General features: G+C 40.0%; 2 protein-coding genes across 17 annotated transcripts in view; one reads left to right on the plus strand and one right to left on the minus strand.

Annotated features, from left to right (window-relative positions):
- celf4 (CUGBP, Elav-like family member 4) overlaps window positions 1-3,733 on the plus strand; it is an 81,501-nt gene extending 77,768 nt beyond the window's left edge. For 6 of the 16 annotated variants that reach the window (XM_044217392.1, XM_044217403.1, XM_044217290.1 and 3 more), the window contains 2 exons: window positions 723-916; window positions 3,599-3,733. In XM_044217392.1, the coding sequence (XP_044073327.1) occupies window positions 723-850 (128 nt within the window). In that variant the 3' untranslated portion in view covers window positions 851-916; window positions 3,599-3,733. Of the gene's footprint in view, window positions 1-722; window positions 917-1,587; window positions 2,698-3,598 lie in introns of those variants that run through there. The other 10 variants (XM_044217348.1, XM_044217356.1, XM_044217308.1 and 7 more) reach the window with 7 other exon arrangements.
- A 5,074-nt stretch (window positions 3,734-8,807) lies between these two features.
- kiaa1328 (KIAA1328 ortholog) lies at window positions 8,808-23,217 on the minus strand. The gene is given in 12 exon segments (XM_044217268.1): window positions 8,808-9,218; window positions 13,856-13,964; window positions 14,182-14,273; window positions 14,457-14,552; window positions 14,765-14,983; window positions 15,126-15,514; window positions 16,558-16,682; window positions 21,588-21,703; window positions 21,895-21,995; window positions 22,177-22,451; window positions 22,564-22,593; window positions 23,112-23,217. Coding segments are annotated over 12 exon segments (1,836 nt in total). The 5' UTR covers window positions 23,167-23,217; the 3' UTR covers window positions 8,808-8,989.
- Between the last annotated feature and the right edge of the window lie 32 nt (window positions 23,218-23,249).

Here is a 23,249-nt window from a genome sequence, read left to right on the forward strand (position 1 = left end):
GCAAAAGCAATGCATGCTAAGAATATAACAGTTGCTCTATAGCAGGCAAAGACAGAGAACTGCTGTCTCACTTTATGCCACTGACAGCACAATTTAGCCGAACATATAATTATGTGGCAAATTATGAATGGATTGTGGAGAATATTTAATGGAGAGTATGTCAGGTGCAACCTATTTGCAAAGTAGCTTTTGCTCATTAATACAACACAACATTAATGTTGTATTATTCATGTTGCAATTTTGAGATGCAGGTTTTAATTTGCAATTTGATGCTTTTTCCCTTTCAAGTGGAAGTTAAAAACCGAAACTGAAAAAATAGCACAACCATATTGATGTTTTGGTTTTACATCCCATCACCAAGTTCATATCGTGATTTTGGTTGCATGCTGCGCTCTCTGTTATAACTTTGATCTCTTGTTGTTGTCATACTGTATGTTAGCTATATTAAGCTATATTAAGTGCTGTATTATATAGTTATAGTATTTGTTATATTAATGCTTACAACTAGTGGTGCAATTTTTTGTGGATGTTAATTGTTTTTAGTTTCATGTAAAGATTTCATTCTTATTGTAAAGTTTTATATTTTATACACACATGTAAATGACTGCTTCATCTTATTGAACTCATCTTCATCATCCATTCTTTTGTAACCCCGAAGCTGTCCTCGCCTCTTCGTCTAACCATATCCCTCTTTCTCTCCCTCTTTTGGCCTTTTCCCCCAGGGTTTGTGAGCTTCGACAACCCAGGTAGTGCCCAAGCTGCCATCCAATCAATGAACGGCTTCCAGATCGGCATGAAAAGACTCAAGGTGCAGCTGAAGAGGCCAAAGGACGCCAACCGCCCCTATTAGCCCCCGCCCCAGCCAGCCGCCGCCACCCTGGCGGCCGGGGCAGCCGTCGCACACAGGGAAAGACAGGTCAGACATCGATCTTGACTCATTTGGAAACATTTGTCGTCACTTTAGTTTGATGGGTGATTAACTGAACCAGTACATGCACAACCACTGCATATTATATTGAGAAATGCTCAAATGGCAAGCCCATTTATGGCACTGCCTTATGTCGTTTCAGTAACCTTTTATAAATGTCATAAAACAATTGCAGATGCCTAATAACAAGCTTATCATCTGCAAAATGCTTGTAAAGAATAGTGATGAAGTTTTACCGTTTTGTACGCATTTGTAAATGTTAATTCCACCCACGTCATTATGACTCACTTTCAGTAATCTCTAGAGTGTGATGACTAACAGTATATGAAGACTAAAAGGTGTTAAATATATCATTTTATTATTATCACTATGTTATGAAAATCTATGCCCTCTACCATGCAATTGATATGTATATTATAGTCAGGTTTCATGGCTGGTTGAAACAAACAAAGCTGTAGGAGCATTTACTTACATGTAGCCTCTGTTACAGTAAGTAACCCTGTATGTTACCCTGTAGGTAAAAGATAATTGGTAAATGGTTCAGTGTGTTGCACAGGGAAGGAATTGCTTCCAAGGGAGATGCATTTATTACCCCTCAGGCAGGTAATTGTGCTGTTCCTCTTTGTCTCCTCCCTTCATCTTTGTGATGGAGAGTTTAGGCTATGTCGTTCATTCACCACTGATGACTTCATTCAAGGGCAACTTATCACCCACTCACAAACTAACTGAACCATACCAGACGGTGTCCTGAGGCAAATCACTACAGGAAGAATAGTGCAATCTCATATGAATGTGTCACAAAATATGTGGCACCATTACTTTGGATATATAAAAACATTTTCAGAGAAAACATGTCTTTTTGATTCCCTTTTCTTTTTGCCTGAGATTGACAGTTATTACAGTGTCTGAAATTTCAACTGATAAACAAGCATACTGCCATTTTTGCACTTGCATTCCCAGTTTTACTATTATTATATCCAAATATAATAATAATGCACTATTATGGTACAGCGTTGTCAGACTGACAAGCCCATATTCAGACAGCAAGCTGGAGTACTACTTAACTTCTAATGACACATGAGGGTTAAGGTGTGACTTGATTAAAATCCCTTCATCATTTCAAAACCAGGATTAAACAGTTTGATTTGAATAAAAAACAAAACTTAATTGTTTATCACATATGAGATTACAACAGCGTCACTGCCAGGGAGCTAAATTAATTCACCGCAGGATGAGCACTGATTTGTTTTCAAAATTGTCTCAGCAAAATTATCTTTGTTTATCCATATCAGAATTTAGAGTCTTCGTGCTGGCAAAGATGCTTTAGAGAGGCAGCTGTCCTGTAAATATGTTCCTCTGCTCCATCTGCATGTAAATACAGCAAGTATCAACAGTAAAGGACACATAAGGAATGATATTATGTCAACTTTTAACAAAAATATCTAAATTAAAAACAAATATTTACATTAACATTAATTAGTTTTCTAATGCAATGTAGAAATGTTGTCTCTTATGTAATACATGTTTGTTTAAGCCCAGATGGACTAGCTACCATTGAATTGTCTTATAGAGATCCAAGTAAATAAATAAATAAACAAAAAACTAGACATACAATTAGAGCAAATCATTTTTGGATACTTACAGCTCCTTTAAACACACAACTACCAATATCAAGTGTAATTTTAGTGAAAACTTAGCCAACTACAAACTAACAAGACTAAGAGTCTACAGCCATGCTAGCAGCTCTGTGAGGTTGTACTTAGGCACAGCAGTGCTTTGAGCTAAATGCTAACATCCTCACAATGACAATGCAAACATGCTGATGTTCAGCAGATATAATGTTTACCATGTTCATGCATGCTAACATTTGCTAATTAGCACTAAACACAAAGTACAGCTGAGGCTGATGGGAATGTCATTAGTTTTGCAATGTATTTGGACAAACCAAAGTACTGGACAATTAAAATTATTATCTGATGATGGCCTTAGATGAAAAGTTATTACAATTCATTATTATAAATGTCTGTTGAAGTTGTCAGAACAATTCACTGAAAAGCACAACCTTAGTCAACCTTATGGTGGCGCTAGAGAAAAAGTCTTGGGATCACCAAAGTCATTGAGATAAATCATCTCAAACCATAAATGTCTGTACAAAATGTTTTCCCAATCCATCTTTTAGATGTTGAGATATTTCACTGAACAAGAGAAAACTTTGACCTGCTAGTAGTGCAAGATGAATAGTCAGGGGACTACCAGGGTCATTAGGCTTCATCCTCTGGGCACCATGAATATCTGCACTAAATTGAATGGCAATCCATCCACAAGTTGTTGAGATAGTTCACTCAAATTTAACCTCATGGTGGCGTTAAAGGAAAAGTCATGGGATCCCTAAAGTTGGTAGGTTTTATCCTCTGGGGACCATGAATGTCTGTACAAAATCTGATGGCAATCCAATAGTTGTTGAGATATTTCAATCTGGACCAAAGTGGTGGACTGACCGACTGACAGATCAACCATCCATGGAGCCACGTCGCTAGCATGGCTAAAAAATGTTTAACCCCTCAACATCACATGCTTTACAACACTTTAAAGTGCATGAAACACCAAACTTATTTTTGTTTAGTTTTCCTACATATGACTGAAGCATTTTATTTAAACTGTGCTTTTCAGGTTTTGTTGAGCTGAATCATATGTTGACTTCTTGCTACCCGCCACTGAGTGCAAACTCAACATCTCGACCACTGAGGCTGCTTCAGAAACAGAGGAGAGAGAGAGAGCGATGACCGAGTCAAGGACACCTCCTTTTGGATGTACTAAAACTTTGGAACTCAGAGAGAATTTGTACCAGCCTGGTTAGCCCCAGGACCTTTTTTCTTCTGCACACATATACACACCTCTTTCCCCACAAAACCCTGCTTGAATGACAGCTACCTTTTCTGGACCACAAAAACTTTTACTTGAACAATGAGGGAAAAAAAGTAAAAGAAACTATATCAAACCTACTTACAATGACCAACCCCACTGAACTCTTAAAGGGAATATGGATGTCAAAAGACCAACAAGAACAAAACTTTTTAAAGACTGAATAGAGGATTGCCGTAGGAGATCTTTCTGTAAGATGGTTTGAGTTTGGGGCAATTGACTTTTGAAGACCAATTTATAAGACTTGAAACAAGAAGGGACAAGAAATTCTCGAAGAGAGAACTTAAGTAGGGAATGTGATATTTTCAGGACACAAATTGGCTTCGATTTGGGATGGCCATCTTTAGCTCGGAGTGCCTGTCCGTTTCCAGGGGATACCGTTGCCAAGGAGAGCCATAGCAACGGTCTCCAGGGAGTCTTACCTGTCATTCCTTAGTTGTTTTAGGGACCAAAAGACCAAACATTTTTATTGCTGAGGACTTGTAGCTCTAATATACTCGGACCACTGCATCTCTTTCAGTCAGTGTTAACTGGTTGAGGAGTTGCACTTAAAAGAAGTGTACATTTCGAATATATACAACACATGTATATATACATATATATTGCTGATATGCTTTTTGAATACAGGCAAAACTATTTCAGATGGCCAAATGGGGTCTCTCACTTCGCTAGTTTACAATTACTCAAAATGTTTATTTTTTTCTCTTCTCATTTTGTCTTGGGAGGGATGGCGAGTGCATGGGAGGGGCTGCTCCGTATCACAGCCTTATCTTTTTTAACTTGACATCCTAACCTCATAGATAGAATAACATCAGAAACGTTTGAAATATATGAACTTGTTTATATTTGCAGTACATATATATGTATAACAAGCATTCAAGCAAATGTATTCATATATACAGTATATATGGATAAATAGATATTAATCACAAACAAATATATGTATTTATATGCACATATTTTATATATGTGTGTCTGTATATAGAACGGCTACTGACTATGTTGAGCTGTAATTTTTTGTAGATTTTAGTTGGAGTTTGAAACATTGCTCTGCTTGGGAAGAATCGCAAATCTGGCAGCTCCCAAAACTGCAGGCATTCCTATCTCTGATTACCTATATGCTGACACACAATATATTGCTAAAAGATACATGTGTGAGAAGACACATATGGTGTATATATTATCTGAAAATGCAAAAAGCCACATCTCAGTAGCAGGCTTTAAGAGAATCAGGCTAAATGATTTTAGAGGAAAAGGACAATTATCTTCGACTCTATTCCAAACATATCTTTTGAGCTTACACACACGCACACACACACACACACACACGCACACACACACATACATACACACAAACTTCTCTTTGAAACTTGAACCAAAATGAATACGTCTCACAACCCTTGCTCTCTTTTGCATTCAGTAAAGTGCATGTAGCGTATGGGCTGTCACCACGTCAAGGTGTGCCTTGTCACCTGCAGAATCTGCCATCAAGCACTGTGCTCTGAGAAAACAAAGGAAAAAAAAACCGAAACACACTCTACTGCAAGCAGCCAACGCGCTATTATGATGTCAAAACTACAGCCAGATCCATATCATTTCTCAGCCATGTAGAGAGCTTCAGTGCATGTCCAATATAACAAACCGTCCGACCACTGTTGGTCCATCAATGTCTTTGAAAAAAAAATGCATTTAGAACATGTAGACTCATGCGATTACACTTCAGATAAAAGCGGGCATTAGGTAACCTGTTAGCACAGGTACTAACTATCAAAGCTGTGTGCAGGGCACCTGTGACTATGTTCCACTTGAAGTCAAAACTAGGGTAAAGTTCAGGGTTGCGACTGACATGACGTGGCTTGATAAGACAAGTGATTGAGCTTATTAGACCTGACATTAGGTTTTAATGGTTATGGAGGCGATGTAATATTGATGAATATGCTATAATTAGAGAGCTGGCTTCCCACTGAGCAGAATGAGGGAGATTTTATGTACTTTCCCATCCAGCAGTTAATGTGTGGATCTCTGCTGGTAATACTTGACATGAAGCATGTCCTTTAGAAGATGTTATATTGCCTTATGTTATATGTCCTCATACAATTAAATATAAATATAAAAGCATAATGAAACTGTAAAGTGAAGCAATAAGTGTGAAAATGTCATTAACCCATTTAACTGCTGTATCACTAAGGCTGGTTTCATATTGCTTTAGCATACAGTTTCTCATAATAGTCTACAAAAACAGTATGGACACCTACTATATACCTGCAAAAGGTCAACAGACTTGGATTTATTGGACCCTGCATTCAACACATATTCAGCTGGTGGAGATTACTCAATGAATATTTATATATATGAATATTTATAAGGCTATATGACACTTTGGAAGACAATGCTTCCTGTTGGGTGCTGTTACTAGTTTTTCCTATAAACTGCTCATTATGCCATTTCCCTAGTGTCTGTGTCTAACCTTTTTAGCAGATTGAATAATTTAACATTTACCTTCCAAATCCAGCGAGGCTAAAAGACGCCACCAGACAACCCAGGACGCCACCATTGGTGTGTGCCACATAACAATGCCCTGAGCATGGCATACAGTGCAAACCAGATGACCATCTTGCTCTGATAGTATCCGTGGTTGATTAGTACAAAACGTCTTGTACATCCACCTGAGCTGTCTTTGAGCTAACAATAGCATCTGAAGCTAAATGTCATATGTCTGGTATCCCTGATCGCCACACTGTGTGCCCTCTTTGACTGCCCCACTGCTCTGAGAAAATTGAAAAAGGTGTCAACATGGTCTGTGCTTTTCTAATGGTTTGTTTGAGCAATCACTCATGTCTTTCACCTAACCAATGTGTTCATGTCGAGTGAAATAAGGGAGGGGGCGCAGAACGACCACGGGAAGTAGAATGCCAAGCACCTCTTCTTCATTTGCTCCAACTTTAAGCTGCAAGTTTACATGAGAAAAGTAAAACATAGTATACTGGTTCAAAAACAACAAGAAACAGAGCAGAAGTTTGAATATAAATATATATATATAAATATATACATAAACCGATGAATATACTGTAAATTGTTTCTTTTTTTGCTCTGTTTTCCTCTGTATATAGGTTTGCATATTTTATAGGACTTTTACTTCTATCTACAAGGACTGGATAAAGTACTTTAAATACTTAAAAAAAATATATGAATGAAAACATGATAATGCTCAATAAAACCAGGTACAAAAAAAAATAGTCACTAGGATACGGTACAAACTGTAGGACCTGACCAAGGCATTTATCCAGAATACAGTCAGGGAGAGCATTGACCTCAGTTAGAGCTTAGACACACATTGACCTATTTTATAAAAAAAAAATACTTTGATGGGTTCTATTCATTTATCTATTTGTTTAGATATTTATTTATAAGTCATGTCTGAGATAATATGCATGCTTTCATGGCATTATTTTTCTATGAGTTGGTACGCGACCAAATAGTTTTTATATGACATGCATGGGCCACTGTTGTGGTCCACAGATGATCATTGTTCCTGTCTGCAGGACCATGCCTTCAGCACTTCTTTGATGATGGAGAAAAATGCTCCTATTGACCAAGTGATGTCAAAGACAGATTTTAAATCATTTATTTATGTTTATTTATTTATTTATTTGTGTTTATGTATTTATTTATTCATGCTGTTTGATTCAAGATCTGAGCTCTATTATTGCCACTGATCTGTTGGCTTGTAAGTGCTACTTTGCATCGCTACATCACATATTACCACTGTAAGTGTTGGCAAAGTCTCAATTTAACAACTTCAAAGACTGATTTTACATTTTCCTGTGGCTGATAAACTATTCAAAACAATGTAGTACAATATTAAAGCCTTATGTATATTTGTAATTATAAATTCCTATTGTTCTGTTCCAAAAAGTTAGCTTTGTTAGAAGATTGTTAAAAAGATGCCAATTGGTCATTCTGAGTACTGTTTGCTTCCATTTTGAAACCTTTAAAGAAAATGTAAAAAGGGGAAATTCCTAATTAAACACTCCTCATAGACCAAGTGTCCAATCAGACATGTAATCACAACAGAAGATATGCCTTGAGGTCACTGGAAGTTGCTGCTAATATGGAGCTAATGTCTGATGAATTGCTAATCACTGATTAAGTGCTTGCATAAAAAGGCAGTTTAGATTTTTTTAAATTTATTCCCATCCTGCTTTGTATTGTTTGACAGAGCTCTGATCTTGTTCAACTGATGCGTTCTACCAAGAGCAAAATTCAATGAAAACTGCACTATCTCATCAAAAATAATTGAGCTACCATAATTTTTTTCCAGTGCTGTTGTCAGTGATTTTATTTCTAAAGCTCAGTAGTGTTGCTAGAATCACATTTTACTTCATAAGGTTTTCAAAGTATTCTGGAAATCTATTTCCCAATTTCAGCACATATGGAGGGTGGGGAATTGAATGTTGCATATTAAGCTTTGCCAGGTTCCTGATGAGCTCAGCTTCTGATTGGGCAGTGCGCTTTAGGCTCCCACCCCTGTCTCTCCAGACTGCACCATTCTCTGGTCCCCTGAACTCTTTTTTTGTAATTTTAAATGAATGATGCGTCTCAGCTTAGCCCAATAATAAAGCACAGTCTAGAATAAAGTGTCCTGTGTCGTGTCATAATTACTGATAACACTACTGTCGTCAAGTTTATCTCAAGAACATATGAATCGATTTCTGGAAAATTTTGAAGGAAGATGCCGTTTGATATGAACAACTCACTATATACTGGTGGTTATCCAAATTTTCATTTAGGGATAATTCATTTTAGTCATAATAAATCAAACTTACAGATTCTCAATGTACAACTGTGTATCATGAAGTTCAGTTAATAATGCTGCCAAGGTCCTCAGAGACAAAAATAGCTCAGTGGTAAACAGTTTTCCTGCAAGATATCAATTACAAACTAGAAGCATAACCAATTCTGAATAAATATGTTTATTTGTATTAAAACCACAGAATAACAAGAGTACAATCTACAACATCATGATCATTCTGACTTAGAATGTCAATTGAAAATTAAATGTAAGACATTAAAAAGGTCAAGACCAAACAGGTGAATATCAAGTGACTTTTTTTTTTTTGCTCCCCATTTTCTTCTATGTCAGCAAATGAAGAAAATATCCTCCAGTATTTGGCTTTCTTCCAGGTCCTGCTGGGTATTCTGAGGACAAGGCCCAGCAGGGGTAAGCAGGGTTCTGCCCACTGTTTTGGGGGCAGTGGGGGCCAGCCTACGTTGCAACGTTTTGGGTCTTCGAGAGGACGGCTTGCCTAGCTCGGGTGCAGAGACAGGAGTAAAGATATCCAATAACTCAACCACAGAAAAGTCCAACCTGAAAAAATAAGTAAAACTTTGGGAGGTTTTTGTTGTTTCATTCAATTGAGTTTCTTTTATCCACATGTGACCTCAGCTTGTTTCAAAGGTTGCATTGCTACATTTATAATAGAACCCTGTGGACCCCTGTAGACAGGCAATGTTGTAATGAGCATCGTGCTAGAGAAATGCACACAAAGACCACCAGTTACATGCATGCCCTCAATGTTAAGCAGAGAAGATGCAAGCCAAGGGACCAACACCAGACATGCACAAGGCCAAAGCCTACTTGGAGTCTGACACTTGTACTAAAATATTTGTCATTCACCTTTCACTTGTTAACACAGACAATATGAAAGCAAATCTCTCTTTGACATGTTAACAAAATCTTTCTTGCTGAAGTGTCTACTGAACCCTAACAAGCAGCGTTAACAAGTCAAAACCACTGGGGCGTCCCAGCAGAAAAACACAGTTTCTTGCAGGTGCGAGAGAAAAAGAGGGAGAAAACCTGGTGCTTTCTCTCCTGGAATAGAAATGAGGGAATGTGCAGTGAAATAAATAAACCAAAACGGAGGAGATTAAGTTAATAGAGATTCAATCCCTCAGTCTGGCTGGCTTGATAAATTATTCAGTGTATACACAGTCGAACGACGGCCATTCCAGATACAAAACATGAATTCTTTAAAGCACGCTCCACTGATGTTGCTAACATAATTCTCTGCTCGCGCGGCTCCACACACAGCTCTCCCAGGTAAGGCCGATCTTTGGCGTGTACTTGTTGATATGCATGTGGGTAGTCAGCGGACAGACACACTGGTGGAACTTCCAATCAGGGCGCATTTGTGTTCCTCCACACGTAACTATAGACCTTGATTTGTCATGTTTCCACACTAACTTTAGGCAGCACATGCCAGTAGCTGCAAAGCTTTAAAAGGCTATATTTTGCTTTAGCAACATGAACTAATGCATGCACGTTTGAGCGTGAGAAAGCGAATGAGGGTTAAGTCGGGCTGAGGGATGATAACTGATGAAAAAAAAGAGACTGAAGCTCAAGTAAGTAAATCTGTCTTCCTAATTTGGTCTCCTGCCTGTCAACAGCAAAGGAGAAAGGGAGAGAGAGCAGGAGTGACAGTGAATGTGTGTGTGTGTGTGTGTGTGTGTGTGTGTGTGTGTGTGTGGGTGTGTGTGTGTGTGTGTCTGCTTGTAAGAGAGAGAGACTGGAAGCAGCTTTGTGGATAGAGGAAGGCAGAAAGGGAATGTGGGGGAGGGACTTTGGCTGGGTTCCTTCTCTCGAAATGTGAGAATTTGCATTTTTATTTGTTGATTTATTTAACGGACAGGGCTCTCAAACAGCCATCCATCAACAAACGACATGCTGGTAATGAATAATGCATCACTTACCGGCGGTCACAATCTATAACAAGGGGAGGGTGTGGGGTAGGGGTACAGTTTGGGCAGGAATGGCGGGAATGGTAGAGGGTGGGGGGTGGGGGTGGGGGGTGGGGGGCACAGAGATTGCATGAGGGCTAGGGCTAGTGAGAATGCCAATAGATTTTCAGAGGGGGTATACAGTGCAACAAAGAACTTCATTTCTTGGCTCCAGTTTGTGTGAGGTAAAGTTGTGAATTGCTGCTCGATATTAATATCCCCCAAGGGAGCCCTGACAAATCTATTTTACTGCTACATGCATACGGAAAAATGCATGGACAACAGTAGCAGGAACATGAGTTTCTGTCATTGTGAAGAAAAGAAAAAAAAAAGCTTTGGCCTGGGGTGATGGGTCATTTTGACAGCATCTAGAGACGCTGCATTGTCAACATAAAGTACTGTTAAATACTTAATCTTCTGTGCCCGTCAGTAGAACAGAAAGAAACCTTAGGGACTATAACGTAACTGCAGAAAGTTGATTCTGACATAATTTTATTGATATTACACTCTTCAATGACAAATAGGACACTTTGTATCTATGAGCCCATATGTAAAAATCAAAAAGGTCTTATCATAACTACTCTGAAACAAACAGTGGTTAAACGTTCTGTCCTTTGAACACATGTAGAACTGTACCTTTCTTAGGATAATAAAAACCTTTGGGCTTCATTCTCCCAGAGCACCAATACTGTTTGTTTATTTTCTAGCTCTGTGAGGCCAGATAAAATTTCCACAAAACTCCTCTGCCTATGCTCCCCACCACCTTCTTCCAACTCATAACTTTCACTGCATATTTGGCTCCTCTCTTTCATTAAAGATAGCCGTCTCGCCCGGGCGCCCCTTTTCATTTGCAGTCCAAACAGTAAGATAAAAAAACCTATAATGTCCACTGCGTATATCCCGCATGTCAATTTCTCCAACCAATCAATAGCAGGCGGGCAATGGCAGGAAGGATGGAGATGAGATGGGTGGGGTGCGCTGGAACTGTCTCATTACTAACTAGCACAGGATTCATGAAAGGATTAAGAAGGTCACTTAATGTTAACCCCAGCTTCGTTTTGCAATTTGCACATCAAGATTGAATTGGTTAAGATTTGATGGTCATGAGGGGCATGTTGTTGCCAAGTAAAAGAGGGGGGTTCAGTTGACAAATCTTACAGTAGGATAGGATAGGATTTACTAAAGGAAGCTGCTTCATTTAATCTTACTTACTAGCCACAATAGTGTTTTTGTATTGTTTATATAACGGAAGTAGCATGTAATGCTGATGAGATAAAAAGCAATCAAAATAACATGTAGTTCTTTTCTCTAACTTTCTCAGAACTTAAAATATCAAGATTCAGTGTAGTTCTTGTCATGTTAACAAGCAATAACATATTTATGGCAATAACATGGGGCACTAAAGGCTTATGCAGAAAAAGGCTTAAAATGAGCTAAGAACATACAGTATTGTCTTCATCTCATTCACTGTAATTTATCTAGTTTACCCTTTCTAACTATTTTTATGCACAGATTTTTTGGACACCAGCTGAGAAATATGTCTAATCCAAATCAGTGGATTACCAAAGGATTACAATTATTTGAATGGATGCACATGAAAAAACATGTTGCAAGAAAACCACAAAAAGGCATCTGAGAGGCAGACTTCCTTGTTACTGGTAGTAAAAAAAAATACTGCGTGTAGCTAAGAGTCCAACGATTTTAATAGGCTTTGGAGGTGTAAATGGATGGTAATAAGATCGGATACCCCGGGTCCCCTGCTGGAGTTAATGGGCATCTGCTGGAGCTCACAGTTCAACTTGGACCACGCACTGCTTTGTTTAAGAATTACTTATCAGAAGTTGTAAACTTTGAGCTGTTTTGAAGAATTATCCTTTAGGATGGGGGGGGCGCTGTCTTACAGTTACTGTATCTCCTAATCTCCTATCAGCTACCACTTTTACAAAAGGAAATCTGACATTATGGAAGAAAAAATTGGATCAACTTTAGGAATGATAATTTTTTTTTAAATAAAAAGGTCTGCAGCAGCACTGTTACAAATTGCTTCTCAGCATCTGATATTTTTTTGCATTTACAATTCCACAGCAACTTCCAAGTCCTCACACAGAGGCAGGCAAATGCACACGTGCGCGCACATACACGTGGTACGATGACCCACAGTCAGGTTAATTACCATTCCGTGTAAGGGTGTAAGAAAAGAGGTAATGAATGTCCTTTCCTTTTTGGGAAAATCTGATGCTTGCAGTCAGTGATTCATTCCTGTCCTCAAAACCCCTCTCCCTTCTTATGTCTTTCTCACCATTTCATCTCAACCTGCTAACTTTCCCTTACTTCCCATTTCTCACTTTATCCAATGCTCTCACCCCTCACTCACCCTCAAACACACTTTTAACATCTCTCCCTCACTCTCGCTTTCTCTGTCTCATTACTGTGGCAGAGAGAGAAGGGAGGGCAGTGTGTGCATCCAGAAGTCTGTTCAATTACACCTGCTGCAGGGTTCCTGCTAGGCCAACTAATGGAACGCAGCATGTCTCCTGACAGGCTGGCCACAGCGCTAGCTAGCCCAGTAAAAAGCTTCATTTAGCTTCTCACAGCTCGAAAAGTTAGCTAGACTAAGAAAAGACATAATTTAGCCTCTAACAACTGCAAGCCCAGGAAAAGCTTCAAGATTAAAATTTTATTCTTGCACTATATTTATGTGTTCCAATATCGTTAACATTTCTTGACAACTAGAAGAAAAAACATCAATTGCCTTAAGAGATTAGAGAGAACAAATAAAATACTGTAGCCTGACAGCCAGCAAATAACCTTCCCAATGTCCCACACAAGACAGGAGGAGCCTGCCCACAGAATCACTCAGACTATCCTGTAATAGAGAAGCCCTAGTTAGTCCCGAAGAAAGCACTATTCAGAATTTCAAACTAGCACAGATAAAAGATTTATGCATTTTTGATACTGCATCCTTCAAGTGCTTAACTGTACTGTGTTTCACTGTTGTTCAATGAGCAACGTACTCTTTTGGCTGGCACGTTGGCTCTGTTGGATTCAACCACACAGGCTGTTCTTCTGAGAGCCAAGTCTACCAGGTTAGCTAATACTTCCATGTTTCCAATACTGTTTATTCAACATAATAAATAGCACTATAATGCTCCATTTACCTAAAAACTATTAGAATAAATGGTAAATTTTTATTAAATGCTTCATTGATGTCCAGTAAAGATGCGTTACCTGGCCTCAGGGGTCTTTTGGATCACAGACACTGAGGTGGGCTTACTCAGGCTTGCAATAGACTTGGCAGGAGATGTGGCCATGTCCTTTCTGGACTGCTCTAATGTCTCTGATGAGAAATGCAAGATAGAACAGTTATTAAATTACCATCATGATAAACAGTACTTTATCAAAGTTTTACATACATATGAATGTACTAGAATAAATACTGTTGAAGAAAATCAAATTCTTGATAGGCTTGAGTATGATATGTTTTGAGCTGAGACGTTCCTCTATGTGTACAGTAGTAAACACATCATTCTGATAAATTGAAAGTACAAGCTTACCATTGCCATTGTCCTGAAGAACAGGTACAGTTTGTGAGCCTTTTATATGCAAGCTCTGTCCTGCAGGATGTGCCTCTGCATCTTCACACACACTGTAGACCACAGACACAATACTAAGTTGGTTTTCGTGTGTGACTTAAGTATGTGGATATGTGTAGTTGATGTGTAAGGTGTGTGTGTGTGTGTGTTTGAGAGAGAGTGAGAGAGTGAGATTGCAAGTATCGGACTAAAGTAGTTGCAGATGGAGTGTCAGTCTACCGGTCTACTTGGTTTACCTGGAGGGTAAATCTTGGTGGGTGGGACCCTCCGGCTGTGGATCTCAATTTCTAGTGTTTGAGCTGCTGAGATCAGATTGAGTAGCTTGTTGAAACCTAACAAGAATATAGGAGGAGAAAAAGAAAATGGACTGAGGTTCTGCCAGTACAAGGACACAGAAAAAAGGGACTAAACATGGCTATGTAGTTACTTCTTGGATATCTATCTAGCGACTAACTACAAGAAGTAATTATCAACTTATGCCCCCAAATGTTACCTAGCAATGTTACCAGATATGGTTCATTTCTCTTTGGCTTCTGTATTCTACCTGCTGTAATTCAGACGCGACTGGCGTAACTGCTGATTCTGTCTGTTGAGCCTCTCCTCCTGCTCAGTCAGCCGGGCCTGCAGCCTCTCTCTCTCCATCTCCAACTGCATTTTCTGCAGCAGCAGCTGGTGCCTCTTCTCCTCCCAGTCCTCGTGACCCAGCAGAGGCCTGGTCAGGGCTTTCTTGGCTTCTGAGCCAATGACATTCCCACCGTGGAGCCTGCGTGTAAATACACATTTCATTTGCTTAATATTCTAACATTCTTCTTGTTTGGGTCTTGATAAAAAGTGGATTAAAACTACAGGAAAGTAATGTAATCATGTGGGATGATAGATCATGACTGTATACAGTACTACTGTACCTTTCGCACTCATGTTGGTTAAAGGTGTCATGGTGGCCATTCTCTAGACGAGAGACATTATCACTTCTCCATTGCTGTGTTCCATAGCCATTGTCTTGACCACTGCCTTGGCAGTGCTCACATCTGTGGTGGGACTCTGAGTGTGGTTCCCTGCACTCCCTTTTCTGGCTCCTATACTGTTTGATCGGCCCATCGGTTGGACTAAACTCACCAACACAGGAAAGAGAGCTAGGGTTGCTACATGTTTGTACTGCTCCTCTTCCTCCACCACCACTCCTGTGCACTTGAGGCTGTCGTGCAGTAGCAGCAAGGCAGAGGTACGAGCCATCAAAGAGTGAGCCATTAGCTCTGCTAGATGTTCTGTTGGGGGCTTCCTCGCTACTGAGCACCTGGACAGAGAACAAAGGGGAGAATGAACATTTTTTGAAAAACTGATGCTGGCATACAAATTGAAATTTACCAATACTGAATTAGGAGTCACTAACCAGCCTAATTTGCTCATGTTGCAATGTGCAAGTAAAAGCTTTCCCCATGTGCTTGCAAGAGCTGTTCCACAAGAGCTCACATATCGTTTGCACTTTATGTCGGTTACTGCAACCTGAAGCATCTTCTCTAAGTCTTCAAGTCTACTTCCATTTTATGACCATAACTACAGTGATTGTGTATTAGGCTCAGAGCGCTGCCAAAGAGGGTGTGACATACACAGCAGTACTGTGCCTGAACACATCCTGTGTAGACTCTGAAGGAGGACTCAAGCTGCTGCTGCTGCTGCTCTGTGAACGAGCTGCTTTCACTACGCAGCTTGTAGAGACATGGTGTTATGGTAGGGCTGGTTTTTATAGTAGTACAAATGCAAATCATCTTTCAAAAAAAACTGTAACCTGGACAGTGGCCACAAGATTTAGAGGACAATTTTCAACTGTGCATTACTGGCAGGTAAGCCAAGGTCAGGAACATTATGAGATAAACATAAGGAGGAAAGCCCATCGTATAGGTGACTGGGGAAGAGACTGTGACTAATTTGCTGAGGGTCAGAGAGCAGGCAAACACACATTATTCAGAGCCACCGCGGGACAATGAGGTTGGCCAAGTCATCTATTCTTACGGAGGCTGAAGCCAGAGAGGCATCTTCGTTTCTGAAGTGTCACCTTGACAGAGTTTTCTCTATGTTGTAGTCATATCGAACTGGTGACTGAAGTGGATTTCTATGGTGATTTGTTATTAATTATTATGGCACTTGGCCATGGGACAATAGTGCTGTTGTGTTTCCACTGGATGTTTTTGTGCCCAAGTGCCTGACGGATGGCAAACAAGGGTGGTCTCTGAATGCGGCTCACACAGGAGCAGGCCCATCATGTTACACTGCATGATGCACTCACTACAACACATAAATTTGCAACCTACCACACAGCCACTCTGTCCCACACCTTACCTTGCTGTTGGCTGGTGCCTGGCTGAGCTGGGCAATGGACTGGTTAAGTTTCGCCTGTTGCTGAGAAAGGTATTGTTGGTAGAGCCCAAGCAGCTCCTGGCACTCTCTGTACTGCTGCTGCAGGCCTGGAGGACCAAGGGTTAAGTAACTAACACAGTTACAGAACAGACCCTTTAGCCTAGAACATTAAAATCCTCCCTTGGATGCAGAAAAAGTAGAAATTGTGAGGCTGAAAGAGATGCAGGATTGAATATTTTGATGAGAATTTTAAAAGGAAAGTAAAAATCAGAACTAAGTTATGGCAACATGACTTCTAAAAGTGAAATCATGTGTGGCTCTACAGAGAAGGTAACTTTGTGCACAACAGCCATTTTGGTAAAGAAAAAGTTTTCTTGCAACTTAAATGGAAAAAAAGACAGATGCTGGATTTAGATTGACAATCTGAATTAAACCCTTGTTTCTGCAATCAATTACACATTGGACCAGAAAAGTGGAGAAAACAGCAAAGTTGAAAACAGAAGGGAGAAGAGGCCAGCAAAATCAAAGTTGTTGTTGTGGCACAGAGCTTTCACCATCTGGGTCGGGCCAAGCTGTGTTGAGTTGAGCTGGGCAGTGCCGCGCCAGGCTATCTGCCAGACAGAGAGCTGGCAGACACAAGAAAACTAATCTGGAGCGGAACCACTGCTGCGCCTCAGGAGCCCACTAATGACAGTGGCAGCACCACACCACAACCAGCACATACAAAGATAATGAGCATGAGAATGGAGAGACTACACACAGACAGACTCACACACATTCAATAATCAGCCTCGGTCTGACTCTTTCTAGTACACACACAAACACAGTGAGACATGAGAGCACAAATTCCCCACCTGCACTGTAAACCCACACGCAAACACTACAACAAAGCAAGTAGTACACACACTCCCACCCAATCTGACCTTAAAGTGTGTTCCTCCAGGCCATATCTTTTTATGACGGTGGCCCTACTCCCTCAGTTGATGAGTTTCTCAGCATCCGTTTGAAAAAAAAGCCCCCATTTAAAGAGAAAATCAAAGTTCAAAGTAGAGTCTTATTGAAGGAATAGTTGGCGGAACACTCCATAAGAAAACACTTTGGTTGTTAGAAGACTTCAATCAGACTGTGGAAATGAAACAGAGGGAAAAAGAAGAGAGCGGGGACGACGTTGAATTGAGGACCAGACACCAGACAAATGCAATGCAGCAGCTTCCATAAACATTGGGAAAATGTGAGGAAACCTTCCATCTAACTAAGGCTCCTCTGCTGCTGCACTGATAATGTCCATGGAAGTAGTTCTATATGGAAAGCTTAAGGACATCACAAGGGCATCACATCATGTAAACCTGTGCTGGGAAGTCTATTTATGCAGTATGAATAAGGGTCCTGAAGGGGAGATACTGAATATGTTTATACAGATACACCTCACCTCAGTCCAAGATAGAGTTGTGTGTTGAGTTGAAAAATGCATGCTGCTCATATTTCACAAGATTCACATAAAAACACCATTTCCACCTGATTTCTCATGCCTAAAACAAATGTTTCCTAATAGACACAAATACACAGTACAGCCACTGGAATACAAATTGGGTATGGTGGGCAGCCACAAACCAAAATACAGACATAAACTATCTGTGCTATAGTACCAACAGGACTACAGCATCATAGCGTCCCAGTGCCATAAATTACGGTAACGTGTGTTAATGTGTTGACAGACTGATGCAGTCACTGGACAGCAAGCACTAGGTAATCTGAACCGAGTGGAGCGACACTGATAAGATTCCACCTCTCTGCCCGTTGCCACACTAAACATGCTTCCTTCACAGCCTTGGACATCAGCCAATGGGGGCCAAGCACTCGGCAAGCCCCTAGTTTACATCAGAGCTGCAAAGTGCCAACAATGACTTACTCCTCCCCCCTGCTCCAAAAATACTCAGAATCAAGGGCTTGGGCTGAAGAGGCTTCAGACGTGGCCTGTCAAAATGATTCACTTCCCTGTCAGGCCGAGGCTCAAATGAAATAATGAAATCCACTTCAAGGTGGAACAAATTTGCACAGGAGGGGGGAATATTTTAAAGCCTGCTTTAGCACACTGTGCCAAATAGATTGAGCCTGTGCAGGAATGTGAGAGAAACAGGGGCGGAGACTGATGTGTATGAATGTGTGTGTAAGGAAGCAATGACAGGGAATTAATAGAAGAAGACAGTTTACATAACTGCTTCAATACTACTGAATCTGGAGAAGAGACATGAGTGCAAGTCACACAATAAACCAATAAATAACTCCCCATGTCAGCTAACAATGATTTTGAAAATGCCTTTAAAATTCTTATAGTAAACATACAGACAATCATTCTCATCGCAGCTATTCTCAGCCATTTTCATCGCTATGATCACAACTAAAATGTAATACCCATTTTGTAGGCACAAATTAAGTTGTGTCTTGCTGAATCATTACACAAGACATCTGTACAAATGTTCTTGTGTCTATGGAATATGTAAACTGCACACCTACCATGCACAAGCCCACAATTCACAAAGCCAAAAATCCACACAATATATAGTAAAGGTGTTCCAGCAACAACTCCATTCAATTTTGATTATTTTAGCAAACACTCAATGTAATATGCATTATTAATTTCACATTAAACCCACAATTGGTTCAATTAGATTTTATTCTATTCAATTAAGCATTTAAACTGATTCAGTCAAAAACTATATAAACCTTGCACTAAGGCAACCGTTGAAAGAATTACATTTATTTACAAGGTTAAACTTTAGCTTCAAATGACAGCAGCTCAGTGTTTTTATATATTTTTAACAACCTCTTCATCGATACAGACTTTCCAACTATTTAGCTCTGCAGAATGGAGGGGTCAATGGTAGTACAGTAGAGCTTCAATAAAGAAACAGATTAGAATTTAGTTAAATATGTTTTTTAACATCTCTAACAAATAGAGTGCACCTTACACAGCACATGGCTTCAACCGCATCACTCATTCCTAGAATAAAAAAGGTAAGATGCACAACACCGAGACCAAATCATGACAATGCCCACAGAGCTGACATTAAGGAATATTAGGGACCTAATCTGTCAGAAAACAAAGAGCTAAGAATTCTCCAAAATCTTCTGATGTACGCTTATCACAAAAAGCACACTTGATAATACCAGATTTCCACATTGTAAATGTCATCCATCCAATACTTGGGAGGGTAAAAATGGATTTAGCTCTGACAATCCTCTATCATCATCATATCCTAACAGGGCTGTTATTCCCTTCTCTCCATGGCCTCAGGATTCCCTCCAATTGTTTCAACTCAATAAATGGCATTAGCTGTAGCACCTGCTGTGCCTTGTTCTGGATACAGCAAGTAGAACAGTGCACCATGTTAGTAACGCCACCTTGACTTCTGCCCATGCCAACATGCCTTGAAGTACAAAAGGCATCCTTCCTATCTGAAACACAAATACACTCCTGTGTGCTAGTCTGTTCCAAATGTCAGCTGAACACCCCAAATATCAAGGGTACTTCTTCCCTCTCATCCTAGGTGGCTTGGGGCTAAGGTATAGCCCTACATTCTTTATACCCCTAACAACACTGAATTTTGGTTAGATAAGATAAGCTGAAGCGTAATGGAATTAGACTTGACAAGACTCTCATTCAGTGTGTTTGCCTTTGGTGTCTCCTTAACCTTTCAGAGAAGTGCCGGAACCTTCTGCCTGAGAGGAGACTTCATGACTCTTGCACACACTTTAAAAGACTACGTTATCCCCCCTGAGGTGCTTGGATCCGAACACTTTTTCCTCTCAAATACCTTTTTAATGGAGTTTAGAAGTTTGGTGTAAATGCCAAGTCTCCGAGCCAAAGTGCCTTTAATTGAGTTGTGCTTTCCTAATTTTCCCCGCCGCCGTTGCCAATTGTGCAATTTACCAGCTGGGTCAATTACTCTTCATATTTCGCAGTGTTTTTAACCTAAATTGACTGCTGGCCATGCTTTGGTTTGACCTGAGCAGAATTGTTATGAAGACAGTAGGTGAGTTGTGTGGTGCAATAAACAGCATACTAGCTCTCTTGCTAACCTCATGCTACACAATCAAGAATCAGCTGGTGACCCACCTGATCTCATTTTGTAAGCAGAAACAGAGATATTTTACAGTTAACGCTCAACAATCAGGGAGGGTTACAAAAACACATGGTGGTGAAAGCATACACTGTAGTCTTCTCAGTAAATATCAAAATTCTTCTTTGGATGATAAGATGATTTAGATGGTTCGGGCCATGGCTCAAACCATGAAATTGATTCTGCACACAACAGCGGATAAGCTACAAGCACTTGCAAAAGACAACTGCAGCAGGCATCAAATAATTTAAATGAATCTGCTCTATTTCTCTGTCTTTTGTATCAAATTGAAAGGTCTTAGCCAAACACTGCCAAACAATGGCTTTACCTGAGACAACACTGCCCCCTGCAGACTTTCTTATACAATGGCACATAGAGCAATGGAACCATGTAGCCTGCAATAAATCATTTGTGGAACTGCAACTGCACATCTTGCATGGAGAGCTGGGGGAAATGTTTTTTTCCAACCAAAGACTACAGTGGATTATTTTACTCATTATTCCTTCTTTAAGGTTGAAGTTGGGCTAAATCATTTGAGGTGTGTTCAATGTTGCAACTTCTTGCACCACTTTGTGACATTTTTTCTGGTTAAATGTGTTTTCTCCAGGGATTCCGTTAAAGAATGGAATAATGAAACCACACCACCATACTCTACTGTAGCACTGTAGCAATGTATCAGTCCATTTTCAAAATAGGGTGCTAAGTGCATCTTGTCTTCAAATTTTAGCATACCTTTTAAAAATATCTTAACATTTACCAAATTGATAAAACTATCACTCCCTGGAACTCTTGAACTACTACAAATCACCTCACCCACCCCTGCAAAAAGTGTTGGGTGAGAGTCTAACTCACTGCTGCATTTTTGTTTGTTCAGTTATTTTGAAAGGATACTCTCCCTCTCCTGTGCTATGACCAGGTTCTGTTGCTCCAGCTGCTGGATCTTGCACTCAAAATTTTCCTGTTCATCTTTCAGACGCTGCACTGACTCTTCTTTCTCCTCGCTCACTCTGGAGAACAGTAAACAACAGCGTTAAAGGATAGGTGGTCTACATTATGTATTCCAAGAGTGACATGGGATGAAAAGATATGAGTACAAAACTGAACATGTCAACCAGCAATCACTTTAAATAGTTCCATTCATACATTCATATGAACTCTAACACTGTCCTAGAGTTCAGTGGCATATACAGCTGACTACCTGGCTAGTTCTTCGATGAGGTTTGCAATCCGGCGCTTATCTTCAGGACAGAGATCCTTCAAACAGATCTGGCTTTTAGTTCTGCTAGTCTCAGAGATTACCTGTGCAAAGAATGGTTAGCAAGTATAAGAAGATATTAACAGAAACTACTAATGAAATTCTTTCAGCCTCAATACACCCTTCCTTGTTTTTGTAAAGTATTCAGATTATCCATATTCATTTCATCTTACATCCATGGAAGGAGAAAAAGAGAAAAATAGCCTACACAAAACAATGGTTTACCTGTGTTGAGGGGTGAAAAGTACCAGTGGGTGGAGAGAGGGTGCGCTCTGTAGCTACAGTAGCACTGTGATGGACTGACACTTTTTCCTTGGTATAAACCCCAGAGCGCTCACTTTGTAAATGGCCCTGTTTCTTGCCACTTTTCTTTAGTGCAGTCTCATTCTTGCAGTCAGAGCTACGCCTGGCTCGCATCTTGGTACCTCTTTTACTGGATGTACTGGTGCTGCCTGGTCCCAAATTTAAAGTGGTCTGAGTCTTCGCCTCTCCTTCCACTCCTGAAACAGTGTGTGGGAAGACAGAAGAAGAGGATGCCATGTGTACATGAGGTACATACAATTCTCTCAGACTGCATTCAGAAATTGTCCAAACAATGTCACTGAGACTCACCAGGAATAAACACCAAGGGCTGTTCCTCATCTAAAAGAAAAAGGCAAAGAAATGACAGGAACTTCATTAACGTTCAGTCAAACGCCCTACCTAACGCTAACTGTTGAATCAATGCTTCCTCTTCCTATTCTTGGGCAAAAAGTTAGCTGCCCTCTTACAATCACGTAAAAACAAAAGCTCCGTATTTACTGCAGGTGGCCTTTGTATTACACTGAGTTCTGTAGCATTAGGAAACCTAACAGGGTTGATTTGTAATGACAGCAAGCATTAATACTATTACCACCGAGTTTCAATATAACATAGGTAACGTTAACGTAACTTAAAAGATATAAGTTAACGTTAAATTAACTATAACATTACGTAGCTGACTAACTTAATGCTAACGTTAGCTGTCTCACTTCCTCAGAAATAACGTTAACAACTTTCCAACATTGACACAGTAGTAACATCTGTGAGACTCTTTCGAAAACTTTTATAATTTTCTAGAAGATATATACGAATGGGTAATGGACAACAATTCAAATATAGTTTAGCAAAAGTAAGTATACCGCCATTCATCCAAAATATCCCCGAATTTCCACTTCTTGTTGCCGCTGCCGCCATGTTGAAACAGCCGCCACCACTCCCAGGGAGCCAAGCGTTGCTAAGGAATTGTAGTCCCGCCTTTCTCTTGCAACTGAGCAGCC

Source organism: Siniperca chuatsi, linkage group LG2, assembly GCF_020085105.1.
Source record: "Siniperca chuatsi isolate FFG_IHB_CAS linkage group LG2, ASM2008510v1, whole genome shotgun sequence".
Lineage (NCBI taxonomy): Eukaryota > Metazoa > Chordata > Actinopteri > Centrarchiformes > Sinipercidae > Siniperca > Siniperca chuatsi.